This window comes from Melanotaenia boesemani, chromosome 22 (genome assembly GCF_017639745.1).
Source record: "Melanotaenia boesemani isolate fMelBoe1 chromosome 22, fMelBoe1.pri, whole genome shotgun sequence".
NCBI lineage: Eukaryota > Metazoa > Chordata > Actinopteri > Atheriniformes > Melanotaeniidae > Melanotaenia > Melanotaenia boesemani.
In genome coordinates this window covers 17,603,453-17,615,849 of record NC_055703.1, presented here as the reverse complement: position 1 = coordinate 17,615,849, position 12,397 = coordinate 17,603,453, and the positions used below count along the sequence as shown (strand labels likewise).

The window sequence follows — 12,397 nt, the reverse complement described above, 5'->3', positions numbered from 1 at the left end:
GGCACCCAAAAGTCCAGTGAGGGAAGTTGCTGTTAGCAGGCAACGCTAGGATTCTTATTTGAAGGCTATGTAGGCAGACAGATGCATCTGTCCATATTTTGTCTATTTCTCTCTGTCTCACTCTGTCTTGTACTCACACACATATAACCAGACACAAACACACACATGCGGCTGTCTCCTCATCATTCATACTGAGAAATGCCCTGTAAGGACATCCTTATCCTGCAACCCAGACTCTGCTGGATGCTCTGTAATAACAACTCCAGCCGTCCACCATCCAATCAGCCTGGCTCTCTGCTGTGTGTACATATGTGTGTGTATTGGATGCATCTTGGAATATGTACAAGGCTTTCTTTTTCTTTTTTCGTTTTTGTTTATTTTAATATCTTAAAACACAAAGCCCAGACAGCATTTTTTTCCTGACAAGAACAGATATAAACTAGTCATACAAATTAGATTTTAACCCTTTAATGTTCACACTAAGAAAAAAGCAAGAGAAAAATAATATTTCTTTTTCCCTTTTCCTTAAACAATAATAATCAGAATCTATTTTCTTTCTTTTTCACACATGGTTGAGATAGCAGTTAACAATATAGTAGCAAAACTGTTTCAAAACTTTAAACAGTAATAGGATAAGAAACACTTACACTTGGCAAATTTGTATTTTTAGTTCACCTGCTGGCCTCTCGCCACATTCCTGCATGTGTGTTCTCTACTTCCTCATCTCCTGTTGACTCTATCTTTGACAGAGTTAAAGAGTCAAGAAGAGAAAATAAAAATGATATTTTCAAACTTATTTGATTTCAGATATGTGCAGAATATTGCCATCTTAACTATGAATATTTCTGTTAATGTACCTGTCCTAAGAACCATAAAAAGAATAACATGATAAATTCTTGCACAAGGAGGATTGATAGTGTTAATTTATGCTGCAGATGTTTCAGTGGTTATTTGACATTTTAGGCTGGAGAACTGGGTCAACTTTGTAATCCATTAAATTTGCTCTAACAGAGTTTCACTCAGGCTGACTACTGTAACAAAACTTTTTCACACACATGCAATTTTAACCTAAATCTTTCTTTAATTAGTTAGATATAGTAGGATATATATTGCATGAATATCTGCAATAGTTAATTTTAAAGCAGTAAATCAGACTTTTTCAAATGAATGAGAACTAGCAGAGAAATTCTGACTAGTGGAACTAAGAACATACATTAAAATGACTAAATCTTAAGCAGCTCAGAAGTCTAGGACAGACAGCTACTGAAGCTTCTGGTCAAGATAAAACATAATATATGTTACTGAAGACATCTATGCCATGCATTCTGTCAAAATATCAGCTACAGAAAAGGCCCCAACATTGTCCATTTTATCAAAGCTAACACAGGTATTGATTTAATCTCTTGTGTCACATTGCAGACAGATTATACAGTCTAACTAGACTGTAATAAAAATGCCCTTATTATTTTATAATAACATAAATTAAATTGATTTTACAACAATTCATGACACAAAACATTTTACAATACAGTCTTATCAATCAAAACAACTTAAACAAGAAAAGACTGTTGCACATAGTTACTGAAATGATCTCTCTAGGCAGAAGCTAGGGAAAAGTAGGTCAAATAGTCTGTATAAAAAATGGTTTTAGCTACCATGAAGTCACCCACTGTCTTACATACAAACATTTTGAAGCCACAAGTTAAGGATTTTAACTATCACCATATCATACCTTTGAGACCAAAAGTTACAAGCAAGGGAACAAACTAAAGTTTGCATAGGCCTACCACACTCACCCACAGGGAAGTAGAATAATATTTACAAGTTAGTACCAATACACAAATATTCCCTGTTGTTTACCAGTTTTTTAAATGGGACAATAACTTACATGAAGAACATCATGCTGTTTTCAAGATAGAAAGGACTAGTGATTGAGATCATGAATATGGTATGAGACAGTCTTCTGGGGTTACAAATCAAATAAGAGGTGTGGTAATTTTTGATATCTAAACAATAAGACCTCTTCTTACAACAAAACCTTGAAGATTTTCTGCTGCCTGCTAAACTGAATCCAGGGACCCATTCCAGAAAGCGGGTTATGTTGAAACTCACAGTATGTTAACCCTGAGTTAGGGGAAACTCTGGGTTTTTGTTACAGAACGAGAGGTGAGTCTTACCCTGGGGCTTGTTACCATGGTAACTAACTTCGTGAAGTTAACGGTCTCCTACCATCTGAAGCACTCTGTTAGACATGGGTCGTCCTTACCAATGTAATTCCAGAGATTTAGAAGCTGATCTGCTGATCTGATCTGCCATGGGTTAATTTTTTTTTTGTGCGCTGGTCACAAAGTTGTTGCTGCAGTTAGCTACACAACTCAGAAATTTTGAATAAGACAGAGATTAAAAAGATGAAAGCCTCCGCTGGACCACTGTTAACAGACCACAGATACTCCCAAAATGGTGAATTAATCCCACTATTCTATACATTGATGATGTCGGTGTGTATTCTCCATAAGCAGTGATTTATGTCAGAAGATGATTTTTCAGAACTTGCACAGACTGGCTAACATGTCATGATAAACATTTCACCAAAAGCACCATTTTGCAATCATGCAAATTCTCTGGTCTTACCTGTCGACCATTTCACATGGTGCACTACAGATTATGTCATTTTTTTTTTATTATTTAAAAAATACCTCTATCAGCCTCTCTAGATCCCAACAGATTTATATATACCTGGAAAAACATCAGACATCTCCATCCAGAAGAGTGCAGTGAAGCATAAACAAAACTTTTCCCTCCCATCTTCCCTGGCTTGGCTGGATGGCTGCTCATCTCAAGCTTGTTTCCTCTACCAGAGTCCTGGAGCTTGAAGGTCCTGCACAGTATCTTAGCTGTTCCTAGGCTTGCACTCTTCTGGATGGAGATGTCTGATGTTTATTATAAATCCTCTCTCTCTCTCTCTCTCTCTCTCTCTATATATATATATATATATATATATATATATATATATATATATATATATATATATATATATATATATATATATATATATATATATATATATATATATATAGAATATATATATATATATATATATATATATATATATATATATATATATATATATATATATATATATATATATACATATATATATATATATATGGACCGAGATCAGCTTTGATAAGCAGCTGTTGAATCTGAAGGTTTATAAAGCATTCTCCAAACAATCTGGTGTCCTTTACTCTGAAGTGATAGAGTAATCACAGGAGAATCAGGGCAGACATCCTTATAAGTTCTCTCCAAGGTCAGACTGTGCAATGTTCAGAGAATTTAATAATAATAATAATAATAATAATAATAATAATAATAATAATAATAATGATAGGGGTTTGAACAGGGCTCTTTCTGTGTTTGGGTTTAAGTGTTCACCCCGTGTACCCTTTGGGTTCTCTCTGGGTACTCAGGCTTCCTCCCACTCTCCAAAGACATGCATGTTAAGTTAAGTGGTCACTAAATTCTCCCTAGGGATGAGTGTCAGCATGAGTTGTTGTTTGTTTCTCTATGTTCTATGTTGGCCCTATGATAGACCGGTAATCTGTCCAGTGTGTACCGTGCCTCTGGCTTAGTAATTATCAGAGCACTGCATAAACAATGTTATAATTGTTATTTATTTTTTACTTTAAGGGTGTATGATATTAGATATTTGACCAAAATTTTCAACTCATTTGGCCGATAACTCCCTGATGATATTGTGCATCTCTGTTCTACTTTAATAATGCCAGCTGGGAAATTCCATCTCTCCATTTAACCCACCCTAGTTTTACTTCCCGGAGGGGCCATTGGGGCTGAAGGGCCTTGCTCAACACTGTTCATCTCAGTTTACAAGTTTCAAGTTTGAAGTTGTTTATTTGTCACATGCACATGCAAGATGGCAGAAATGCAGTCGTACATACATTTGGCTGTGCACAAAAACATAAAAACAACAATACAGTAATAAACTAAAAACACAATTAACATAAATATAATGGGCCAGTCCCAGGACTTCAACCCAGGTCCTCCAGACCCAAGACCCACCTCTGTATAACCTCTATAGTGTAGAGAGTTGGACAAAATTCTTTGACAACAATACAAGTGCCATTAAACTGTCCTTTATTCTTTTATTCATGTAATTGCCACTAAAGGTGATTCTAAAGCTACTGAATTAAGGGTTAGCTATTTTTTTCACATATATGTATCTGCATTTTGACTTTCTTTTTATTAGATAAATAGTAACAGTGTGATGTGTCATGGCTTATTTTTTATGTGAGGCTGCATCTAATTATTTTTAGATCTTTCAGAACTTTAATGCAACAAGTCTGCAAACAACCTTACTTATGTTCTCCACTACCTGAAAGGTAAGAAAAAGCGTGTATGATGCAGCACAGCACAAAAAATAACCTGAGCAGCACAACTGAATTAGTGTGTCACTGTCCACTACATTAATGATAGATGAGTACACGATCTATGGCTTTATAGCAAGTAGTAGAGGTTTTACCATGACTCAATCAACACATTTTATTGGCAAACATTTTCAATTATTTATCACATGATCACATAACACATGATCACCATTGGTAGAAATTCACCATACCTTTCAATTATTATATCAGAGGTCAAATTAGGATGCTGTTTCTGAAGTATTTCTGTAACAGATAGAAGTTAGACATGGCAGTCACATTACAAAGTCAGAGTGCAGCAAGTAAGTCTGCCTGACTGCAGTTGCTAGAAGGGGGGATTTGCGGGCATCCGTCAGCACTAAGTGAAAGTGACAGTGTGCAGAGAGGTCCTAATTACTGTCTCACTTGACTAATTGTCGTCTCTGAAGAATGTATTCCCACTGAGGTCCCAGGGATTTCATTGAGAGCATTGCTGAAGACATATAGGCCAAAGCTGACTTTGCCGTGCTGTGTTCAAAGGCTTCACCACAAGTGTGAAATGTAAATACATTGAAGTCAAAACTGCTGAAGTGAGGCATGAATGCTGCACTTGCATAGACAAATGCAACAATACTGAAGTTTGGAAAAGTAATGTGTACATTTTGCATGTGTAGAGAAAGTATGTGTACTGTTTGTTTTTCTGGGGTCTTGCTAACACGTTAAGACGTCCTTGGCCACTGTCATCCTGACATAATAGGCTGATGTAGTGAGACCACCTTTGGCTTTCAGGAGTCAACCATGTTGAAATCATTGTAGCATTCAAAAGAAATTGTGGTAGAGATGAGCCTTTAGTGCATGGCAACTGAACTGAATGAATGTCTTCTTTTTCAGGGTCTTACCATTCAAAGTGCATCAGCTTCTCGTTTCCATGGTTTCCTTCTCTCTGCCAATGGTATCTTTCCACCAGTCTCCCTGTGCTACAGACAGAGAGAGAGAGAGAGAGAGAGAGAGAGAGAGAGAGAGAGAGAGAGAGAGAGAGAGAATGACAGAAGGCTTTTTGCAATGGTTATCTCTCTTTTGCATAAAGTCCCCTTTGCATTACCCACTTCATGAACGGTGGAATGATGTTTGAATAAACACACCAGCCAGCTCATATGGAAGCCCCCTGGGTTACAAGTGAGTGAGTGTGTATAAACTCATCTAATTTGTGGTCTCGTTCAAAAATGACACGGTCTGATCATGGACGAAAATAAAAGTACATGTCTCAAAAGGCAAAGGGGCTATTTTCCTATTAATCACAACAAACTAAAAGATCACAAGTCGTTTGAGCATCATAATGAGGCAATTAGTCATTCCCATCACCCCCTCTTGTCTAACTGAGTTATACACAGTTAGTGCATCCTGAATAGATAACAGGACAGAAAAAGTTTGAGACTCCGTTGTGGTAATGAAGATTTTTACACACATTGATGTACAAAGCATACGGTTAAATGACTATTGTTGCAACTTTAATGGTACACAGGTAAGCAGTTTTATTTCTGTTTGAAAATGAAGTGATAATTTGTCACATCATAATTTCTATTTTGTTAATTGAATCTGTGGTGCGTGTGGACACACTGCTTTTTGCACTTGCATTTCCTCTGCATTAGGCCAGAGGGCGCTTTAATTTTGCGAGGAAAACAGCTTGCCAGCCCTGTCAGCTGATGTCTTCTCGCTGAGCTCAATAAGTATTCCTTTCATGCTGTGTGAGGCCCTGCTGACTTATAAGGAAACTCTGAATTTCTCCATAATTATGCTAATGGTCCAGATGGTAGCATGATGAGTGCCATTCTCTTTGATATTCTCACATTTCAGAGTGGTGGTGTGCAGACCCACGCAACCCGACACAGGTTCAAAGTCAGCGTTCACACCACCTACTTGATTCCATGTAATTACTTCGCTTTTCCTTAAGCTGCTACAAGCGCTCTCCTCACTCTTAAATGCATCTGCTGTTATTTGTTCGAGAGATTTGACATATCTTCTGAAGTACAAAAGAGCAGCACTTCAGCAAAACGTGAATGATGGCATTATTGCTTATTCACACATTTTACCTATTTATCAGTAATCCTTCAGTGTAATAAACATGTATGCATAAAGCGCGCCAGAGCAATGCACTACAGCAACAGCTTGGACATCTTGCACTGGAGTCTAAACAAGAAAAGAATTCTAAAAAAAAAATACATGTTAAATAGTCCATTTGAAAATAGTGACTTTATTTTCCCCACACACCCATTCCTACACACAAGCCAGTCATTCATACTTAAATCTCACAATGACTGTGTTCATCCCTGCTCTGATTCTGGTGGCCCTGATCAAAGAGCTCCTTTCACAACTCCGTGGGGGTTAAATAGCCCACCATCCTTTCAGGGCGGGGGTGCTCCGCTTCACCTTTACTTCCAGCTGATGCATTGGCCTATGAAGAGTTGTTTACGGGGACGGACGCTGATAAGGTGAATTCTCATGTCTATACAAGAAAGGCAGACATACATCTTTTCAGTGTATGGCATGCATAGAATACCGACTGTTCTGAACCCCGATATCAGTTAGAAATGCGATAAGATCGTGAGAAATAGCAGGCCTTTCCCAATGAAAATCAACTGGCAGTTAAACTTCTGCTGCCACCATCTTCATCTTGGAAGATGGCTCACAACCGTGAAGTCGAGTCTGTTGGAAGGCTTTTAAGTCTAAGTGGAGTATTTCGTATAGGTTAAACATTTGAACCTTTCTGCAGCTTCATTTGATGTTACTGATATTACTTTTATCCCACTCCTCCCACATTGTTGGAATGAGAAGCTGTTGTTCGAAAGCACAGAAATTGGGTTTTGAAAGGGAAGTTGTGAATGACTAAACCTGCATCTGTGTTTTGCAAAGAATTAATCTAAAAACTTTTCTGTTCTCCATACATTTACAAAAAAATCTTTAGTGTTAGTATTAAACTACTTGCTTAAATTTATAAATGTACTTCAGTCACGTCTCTCTTCATGGTACAGAAAAGAGAGAAATGAACTGCTGAGCAAAGATTACAGCCGTCTTTATCTTTTTCACATTTAGTACAAAACGGTCACATATAATTCGTGTCATGCATTTCTTTTGATCATCACATGGAATTTCCAGACTTAGATTTGCTTGTATTCCTTGAATATATCTGGCGGTAATTTGGACTGGTTTCAAAAGCTTAGATGTGAAGTTGCTGTTGTTGATTGCACTTTGCATTTTCATCCTTACCGACACATTTTCAAATGCATGCAAGATTGGCGCCAAGTTGTGGGAGGACCACACGGAAATTACAGCCTGTGATATGTGGTATGAAATAAAGTTTTCCACTTCACCCTTCCCGTTGTTTTTAATGTCCCCGTATCTCTGTCCCTGTCTCCTCCTTTTTGGTGTCATTTTTTCAATCGATCTCTCTCTCTCTCTCTCCCTCTCTCTCTCTCTGACTCTCTCTCTCTCTCTTTCTCGCCTCCTCTCTCTCACTCACGCTTTCCCTCTCTGTGGTGCGCGTTCACAATACTAACCTTGGCTCGACGTCAGAGCCTGTGTAGCAGTGCAGTATAATGGGAGCCCAAGCAACTCAAAGAGCCTCATAGGGGGCTGCATATCGCTGCTGTATCCTCTGCTTGGCGCTCTCCAGCCCTTCTCCAGTAGCTTACCTATAGTCCATGCTCGGGCTCCCCTCTCTCCACTGGATCTGTACACTTCGACATGGATGTCCCACCGTCCCTCGACCCCGAGGACTGCTGTTTCTTGGCGCAGTGAAGAGGTTGAAGGAGAAAGGGAAGGAATCATGCCGGGACTGCTAATGGATTTAGGGAAAGAGCAAGTGACCATGCCGTGATCTTGCGCATCCAGGGCCGCCGTTACCCTGTCTTGCCCAACAGCAGTAGAAGAATTACGGGGGAATCGAACCCGCGTACCGGGGGGATTAACCACTGTGCATTTTTTAAAAACAACATGAAGATTACCTCCCATCATCTGATGATAACCAGTCTCGTTTTCAGGTCCAACCTCAGGCTGATCCCGCTTCTGCTGCTGTTTCTTGGTTATTCTCGCGGGATGCCACACGTTTTAAGATTTGGTAAGAATCTTTCTGACTATCTATCATCTGTGATAAAGCCGATTCACGCTACTCTACTGACCACAATGAAGCGACAGATGTGTAAATTTGCTCTGCTCTTTCCTTCCTATTACGTGTGTAGAGTTAGTTGATTTGCTCTCTGAAATTTTGGTTTCCAAGGGTAATCATTTAAAGTGTACTTTTTCTTCACAATACTGTAGCGTTTTGTAGTGTGATTAGACAGTTTCTTATTTTAGGTGGGACTATAACTCCACTGAGTTTCAATAGTATTTTCAATTAAACCTGAAATCAGTTTTGCAACAACTCTGAGTGACTGTAACTCGTGCAGTAAATGGATCAATATGCAAAAGTTCACGGCTAGGCTGAATGAAGCTCAAGAAACATCACTCAGGGGATTTTTATCTCCTTACCAGTAGCTTTTCTGGAGGAGTCCTGAATCTCGTTGGCCTTTTAAAGTGCCGACTCCACAGCATGCCCTCTGCTGAAAATGTTTATATGTAAACATACCCCCGGAGCCAGATCGATCACTGAACTCTAAAAAGATAAACTCAATAAACTTGGCAGTACTTTTCATCTTCAATTCCACTGAAGTGTAAGACAGTTGGGTATCCCCGTGGTTTGTATGTGTTCATTGTCATTGTCATTGCTAAAACACATAGTTAGTTCCAGTTTCCAGAGATGGCTGGGGTGGCCCAAGCGAGAATCGTCTCTCATACTTAAAGGTTATTAAGTATGACTTAATAGCCCAAAAGCGAATTTGTTTCTTGTCTAGACAGAACCGTATAAAATAATGTCTGGAGAGGGCCGATACTTGTTGATTATTGTCAATTACGGTTTCCACTAAAGTGCATAATGGTTCATAATTTAAAAATAGTGCCATTAACGCCAGAAAAACACGAAATCACGGCATCTTGTGGTTTTCTCTACTGCTTAATTATATCCACCAGGGTGGCTTCTCCCGCCGCTCTCTGTTGCGTTTACAGAAGACATCTTGAAGGAGCCCCCCTGATAGCGGATGTCATCAAGTGTTGACAACACATCCTTACAATCCCCAATTCTCCCGCGGGTCCTGTTTTAGAGTCAGGCCGCGTCCGCAGGAGCTGCCGCTATGGCAACGGGATGTGCTTGTCTTCCTACTACCTTCTCACCCCGATGAGCGATTTCCAGTCTCACACATTATCTGACAGACGCCGGCCGTATATTCAGTCATTTTTTTTTTTTTTTTTTTTTTTTGCAACAAGGCAAAGTCATTGCATGAGACCAAAGTTTCCATGCCGGTAAAGTGAGACTATATTCCTTGAAGAGAAAGTGGAGCGGGATGGCTTATATTAACATTTTACTCTTCAAAGTGAAAGTGGCCATGATCACCTTTTGATGGATATGCATATTTGTATGTATTTAATTAAGGTCAAGACGATTTAATTTAGACTGATTTTATCTGCATCCCGTTATACTAAATATGTCGCTTCTGTTCAGCTTGCGCATTGGATCCGTAGGGCATCTGGCATCAGTAGTAAGATAGACATGACCAAGCAAGATAAGAGATGATTCATGTCACAGATCTTTGCTCTGAGGTAAAGCTCATGCTTGATTTTTTTTCTTCCTTAAAGGGCAGCTGAGGCGGTCGGAGCGAAGCTAAAAGCTGTGTCTGTCTCTGTCCATGGTCTACCAAGCTGCTGAACAATCCGCCGTGCCGCTTGTTCAGAACTACGGACAGCGACACACGCGGGCTTGGCAGCTCCAATGCCTGTTGCTGAATAAAAGCATTCCTCGTGTTGTGCAACACGGGGAAACACGTTATATAAAAGCTATATTCTATAATTTCTATGGCGTTATTTTCCTCTTTCAGCCAAGTTGCACCCACTTAAAATATGTGGTGATAGGTGCTGTGTGGGTCAGTCTATTTAGCGAAGGTGATACAGCTTACTTAAGTCGTTTGTAATTGTTGTTGTAGCGCAACGTAGGTTTCAAAAAGAGAAGGATAATTGGAATTGATGTGTTTTTGTGTGGGTGATTTCATTTAAAAAACAGAGATAGATGAGGGAGAGTTAATGCTAGAGCTCAAAGAGAAAGAGAGAGGGGATAAATACAAAAATACATTGAGAGACACTGGAGACCATTGGTCATTTTCCATAGCGTTTCCTGTTCTGCAGGATGTGCTTAGTCAGCACATAATCCCAGCTGCTCCTGCAGGAGGCTGGCTAAATGAGGAGGTCAGCTCCCCTGGGTCCGTCTGTTCCCTCCTTGCTCCACGCTCTATTCTGCCCAGACAGGCGGCTCACATTGTTCAACCGCTGTTCTTCTGTCAGGATAAGACCTTTACACACTCACACATACTGTAACAACACAACATAGTCAGCCTTTTGTATTCACAGCATCGACCTGACCATGTAGAGCGACAAGTGTTATAGGATAGATGAAGGGGGGAAAAACGTGCTCAGGCCACCAGCTGTGGGAAAATATGTTGAACAAATTTTCACATAGAATTTAATTATTTTCTGCATTAATCATCATTTATTAGCAGTATGTGTAGTACATTTAGTTAAATACTGAAATGAAGCCTATATATCTTCTTCTAAACCCATTCATGCCACTCTGCAGCACTAGAAAACACTAGAAGTACACGCTGGTCTCCAGGGGCTGGAACACAATATTTTGTTCCACTTACACCTTCACAGTGACTGCCAATATAATCTGACATGTAGCTGCTTACTGGTGCATATAGCAAAACATTGAATTGAATTAAGTTGAGTGCTTGAGTGTGGCTCACTTTCTTTTTTTTTTTTTTTTTTTTTTGACAATTTTACTGAAATAATTGCAGCAGTATTTTTAGGTGCTGTAGAAATAAAGTTTTCTCAGCTGTCATATAATCCATGTTGGTGTTCAGAGCCATGGGGATTCAGGCAGTTGTTGAAACTTATAGTATGAGAGACCTGATAATTGCTTGCCTAAAACTAAAAATAAATCATTTTGAATAATTTCTTGGAAATTACATCACAGTATGGGTACATAATCTTATTTAGCTGCCCTAAACAAACATTCTGATGCAAAGTAGTGAGGCATGTACTAATAGGTATATAGGTGTCTTACTCATTATATGTTAATTATTTTAAAAACTGACCAATAATGGAATTTTTCAGTGTTTTTGAAATTCTGTAGTCCATAGTTGGTTTACGGCTGCGAGGCTGAGTGATAACATTATCACTATGATCTGCAAACAGCATTGGCAGATGCAGTGTGTCCCTGGGCTGTCAGCTGCGCCTGAAAGCATTGTTGACTCAGAGTTGCTCACTGTTTGTTTATTTCCTGGTTATGTTTTTATTTTCCCAGTATAGACGTGTGTAGAATAATTTCAGACTGAAACACATTAATTTTTCATTTTGAAAAAAAAAAAAAAAAAAATCTGTTATTTTCTTTCTGTCAACTGAAAAAAAGCCAAAACCTCCTCTGGTGAAAGTGAAATTCATCTAACTTCTTTCACAATGCTGTGCCAATGTACAGGTCTTTTATTGCATTTCTAATATTAACCAGTCTTCATCCTTTCAACTGATTTATGGTGCAGTAAAATTATAAAGGTGTTGAGAACAAGCAAGGACGGTGGGAACAAATTCAAAAGGACTTAGCAGTTAATTGACTTTATTTGCTTCCGCTTTTGCCACCCTGAATTATCTAGAGTTCAGTGTAGGATTCTAAGAATTATGGATAACACCATGTGCCCTGGTCCACTGCCAGCATGTTCACACCAAATACATTTAAATGCACACAAAGCTGCTTAAAATATTCATGTGTCACTTGGCCTTGTTGTAGCTTATAGAAATGTGAAAGTATCTCTGCTGGCAAATGATTTCCATGGTTTAAAAAT

At 38.9% G+C, this 12,397-nt stretch overlaps 1 protein-coding gene across 2 annotated transcripts in view; it reads left to right on the top strand.

Annotated features, from left to right (window-relative positions):
* The first annotated feature begins 8,037 nt into the window (after window positions 1-8,037).
* LOC121634167 (glutamate receptor ionotropic, kainate 2-like) overlaps window positions 8,038-12,397 on the top strand; it is a 66,911-nt gene continuing 62,551 nt past the window's right edge. For both annotated transcript variants that reach the window (XM_041976671.1, XM_041976670.1), the window contains exon 1: window positions 8,038-8,535. In XM_041976671.1, the coding sequence (XP_041832605.1) occupies window positions 8,412-8,535 (124 nt within the window). In that variant the 5' untranslated portion in view covers window positions 8,038-8,411. The remainder of the gene's footprint in view (window positions 8,536-12,397) is intronic.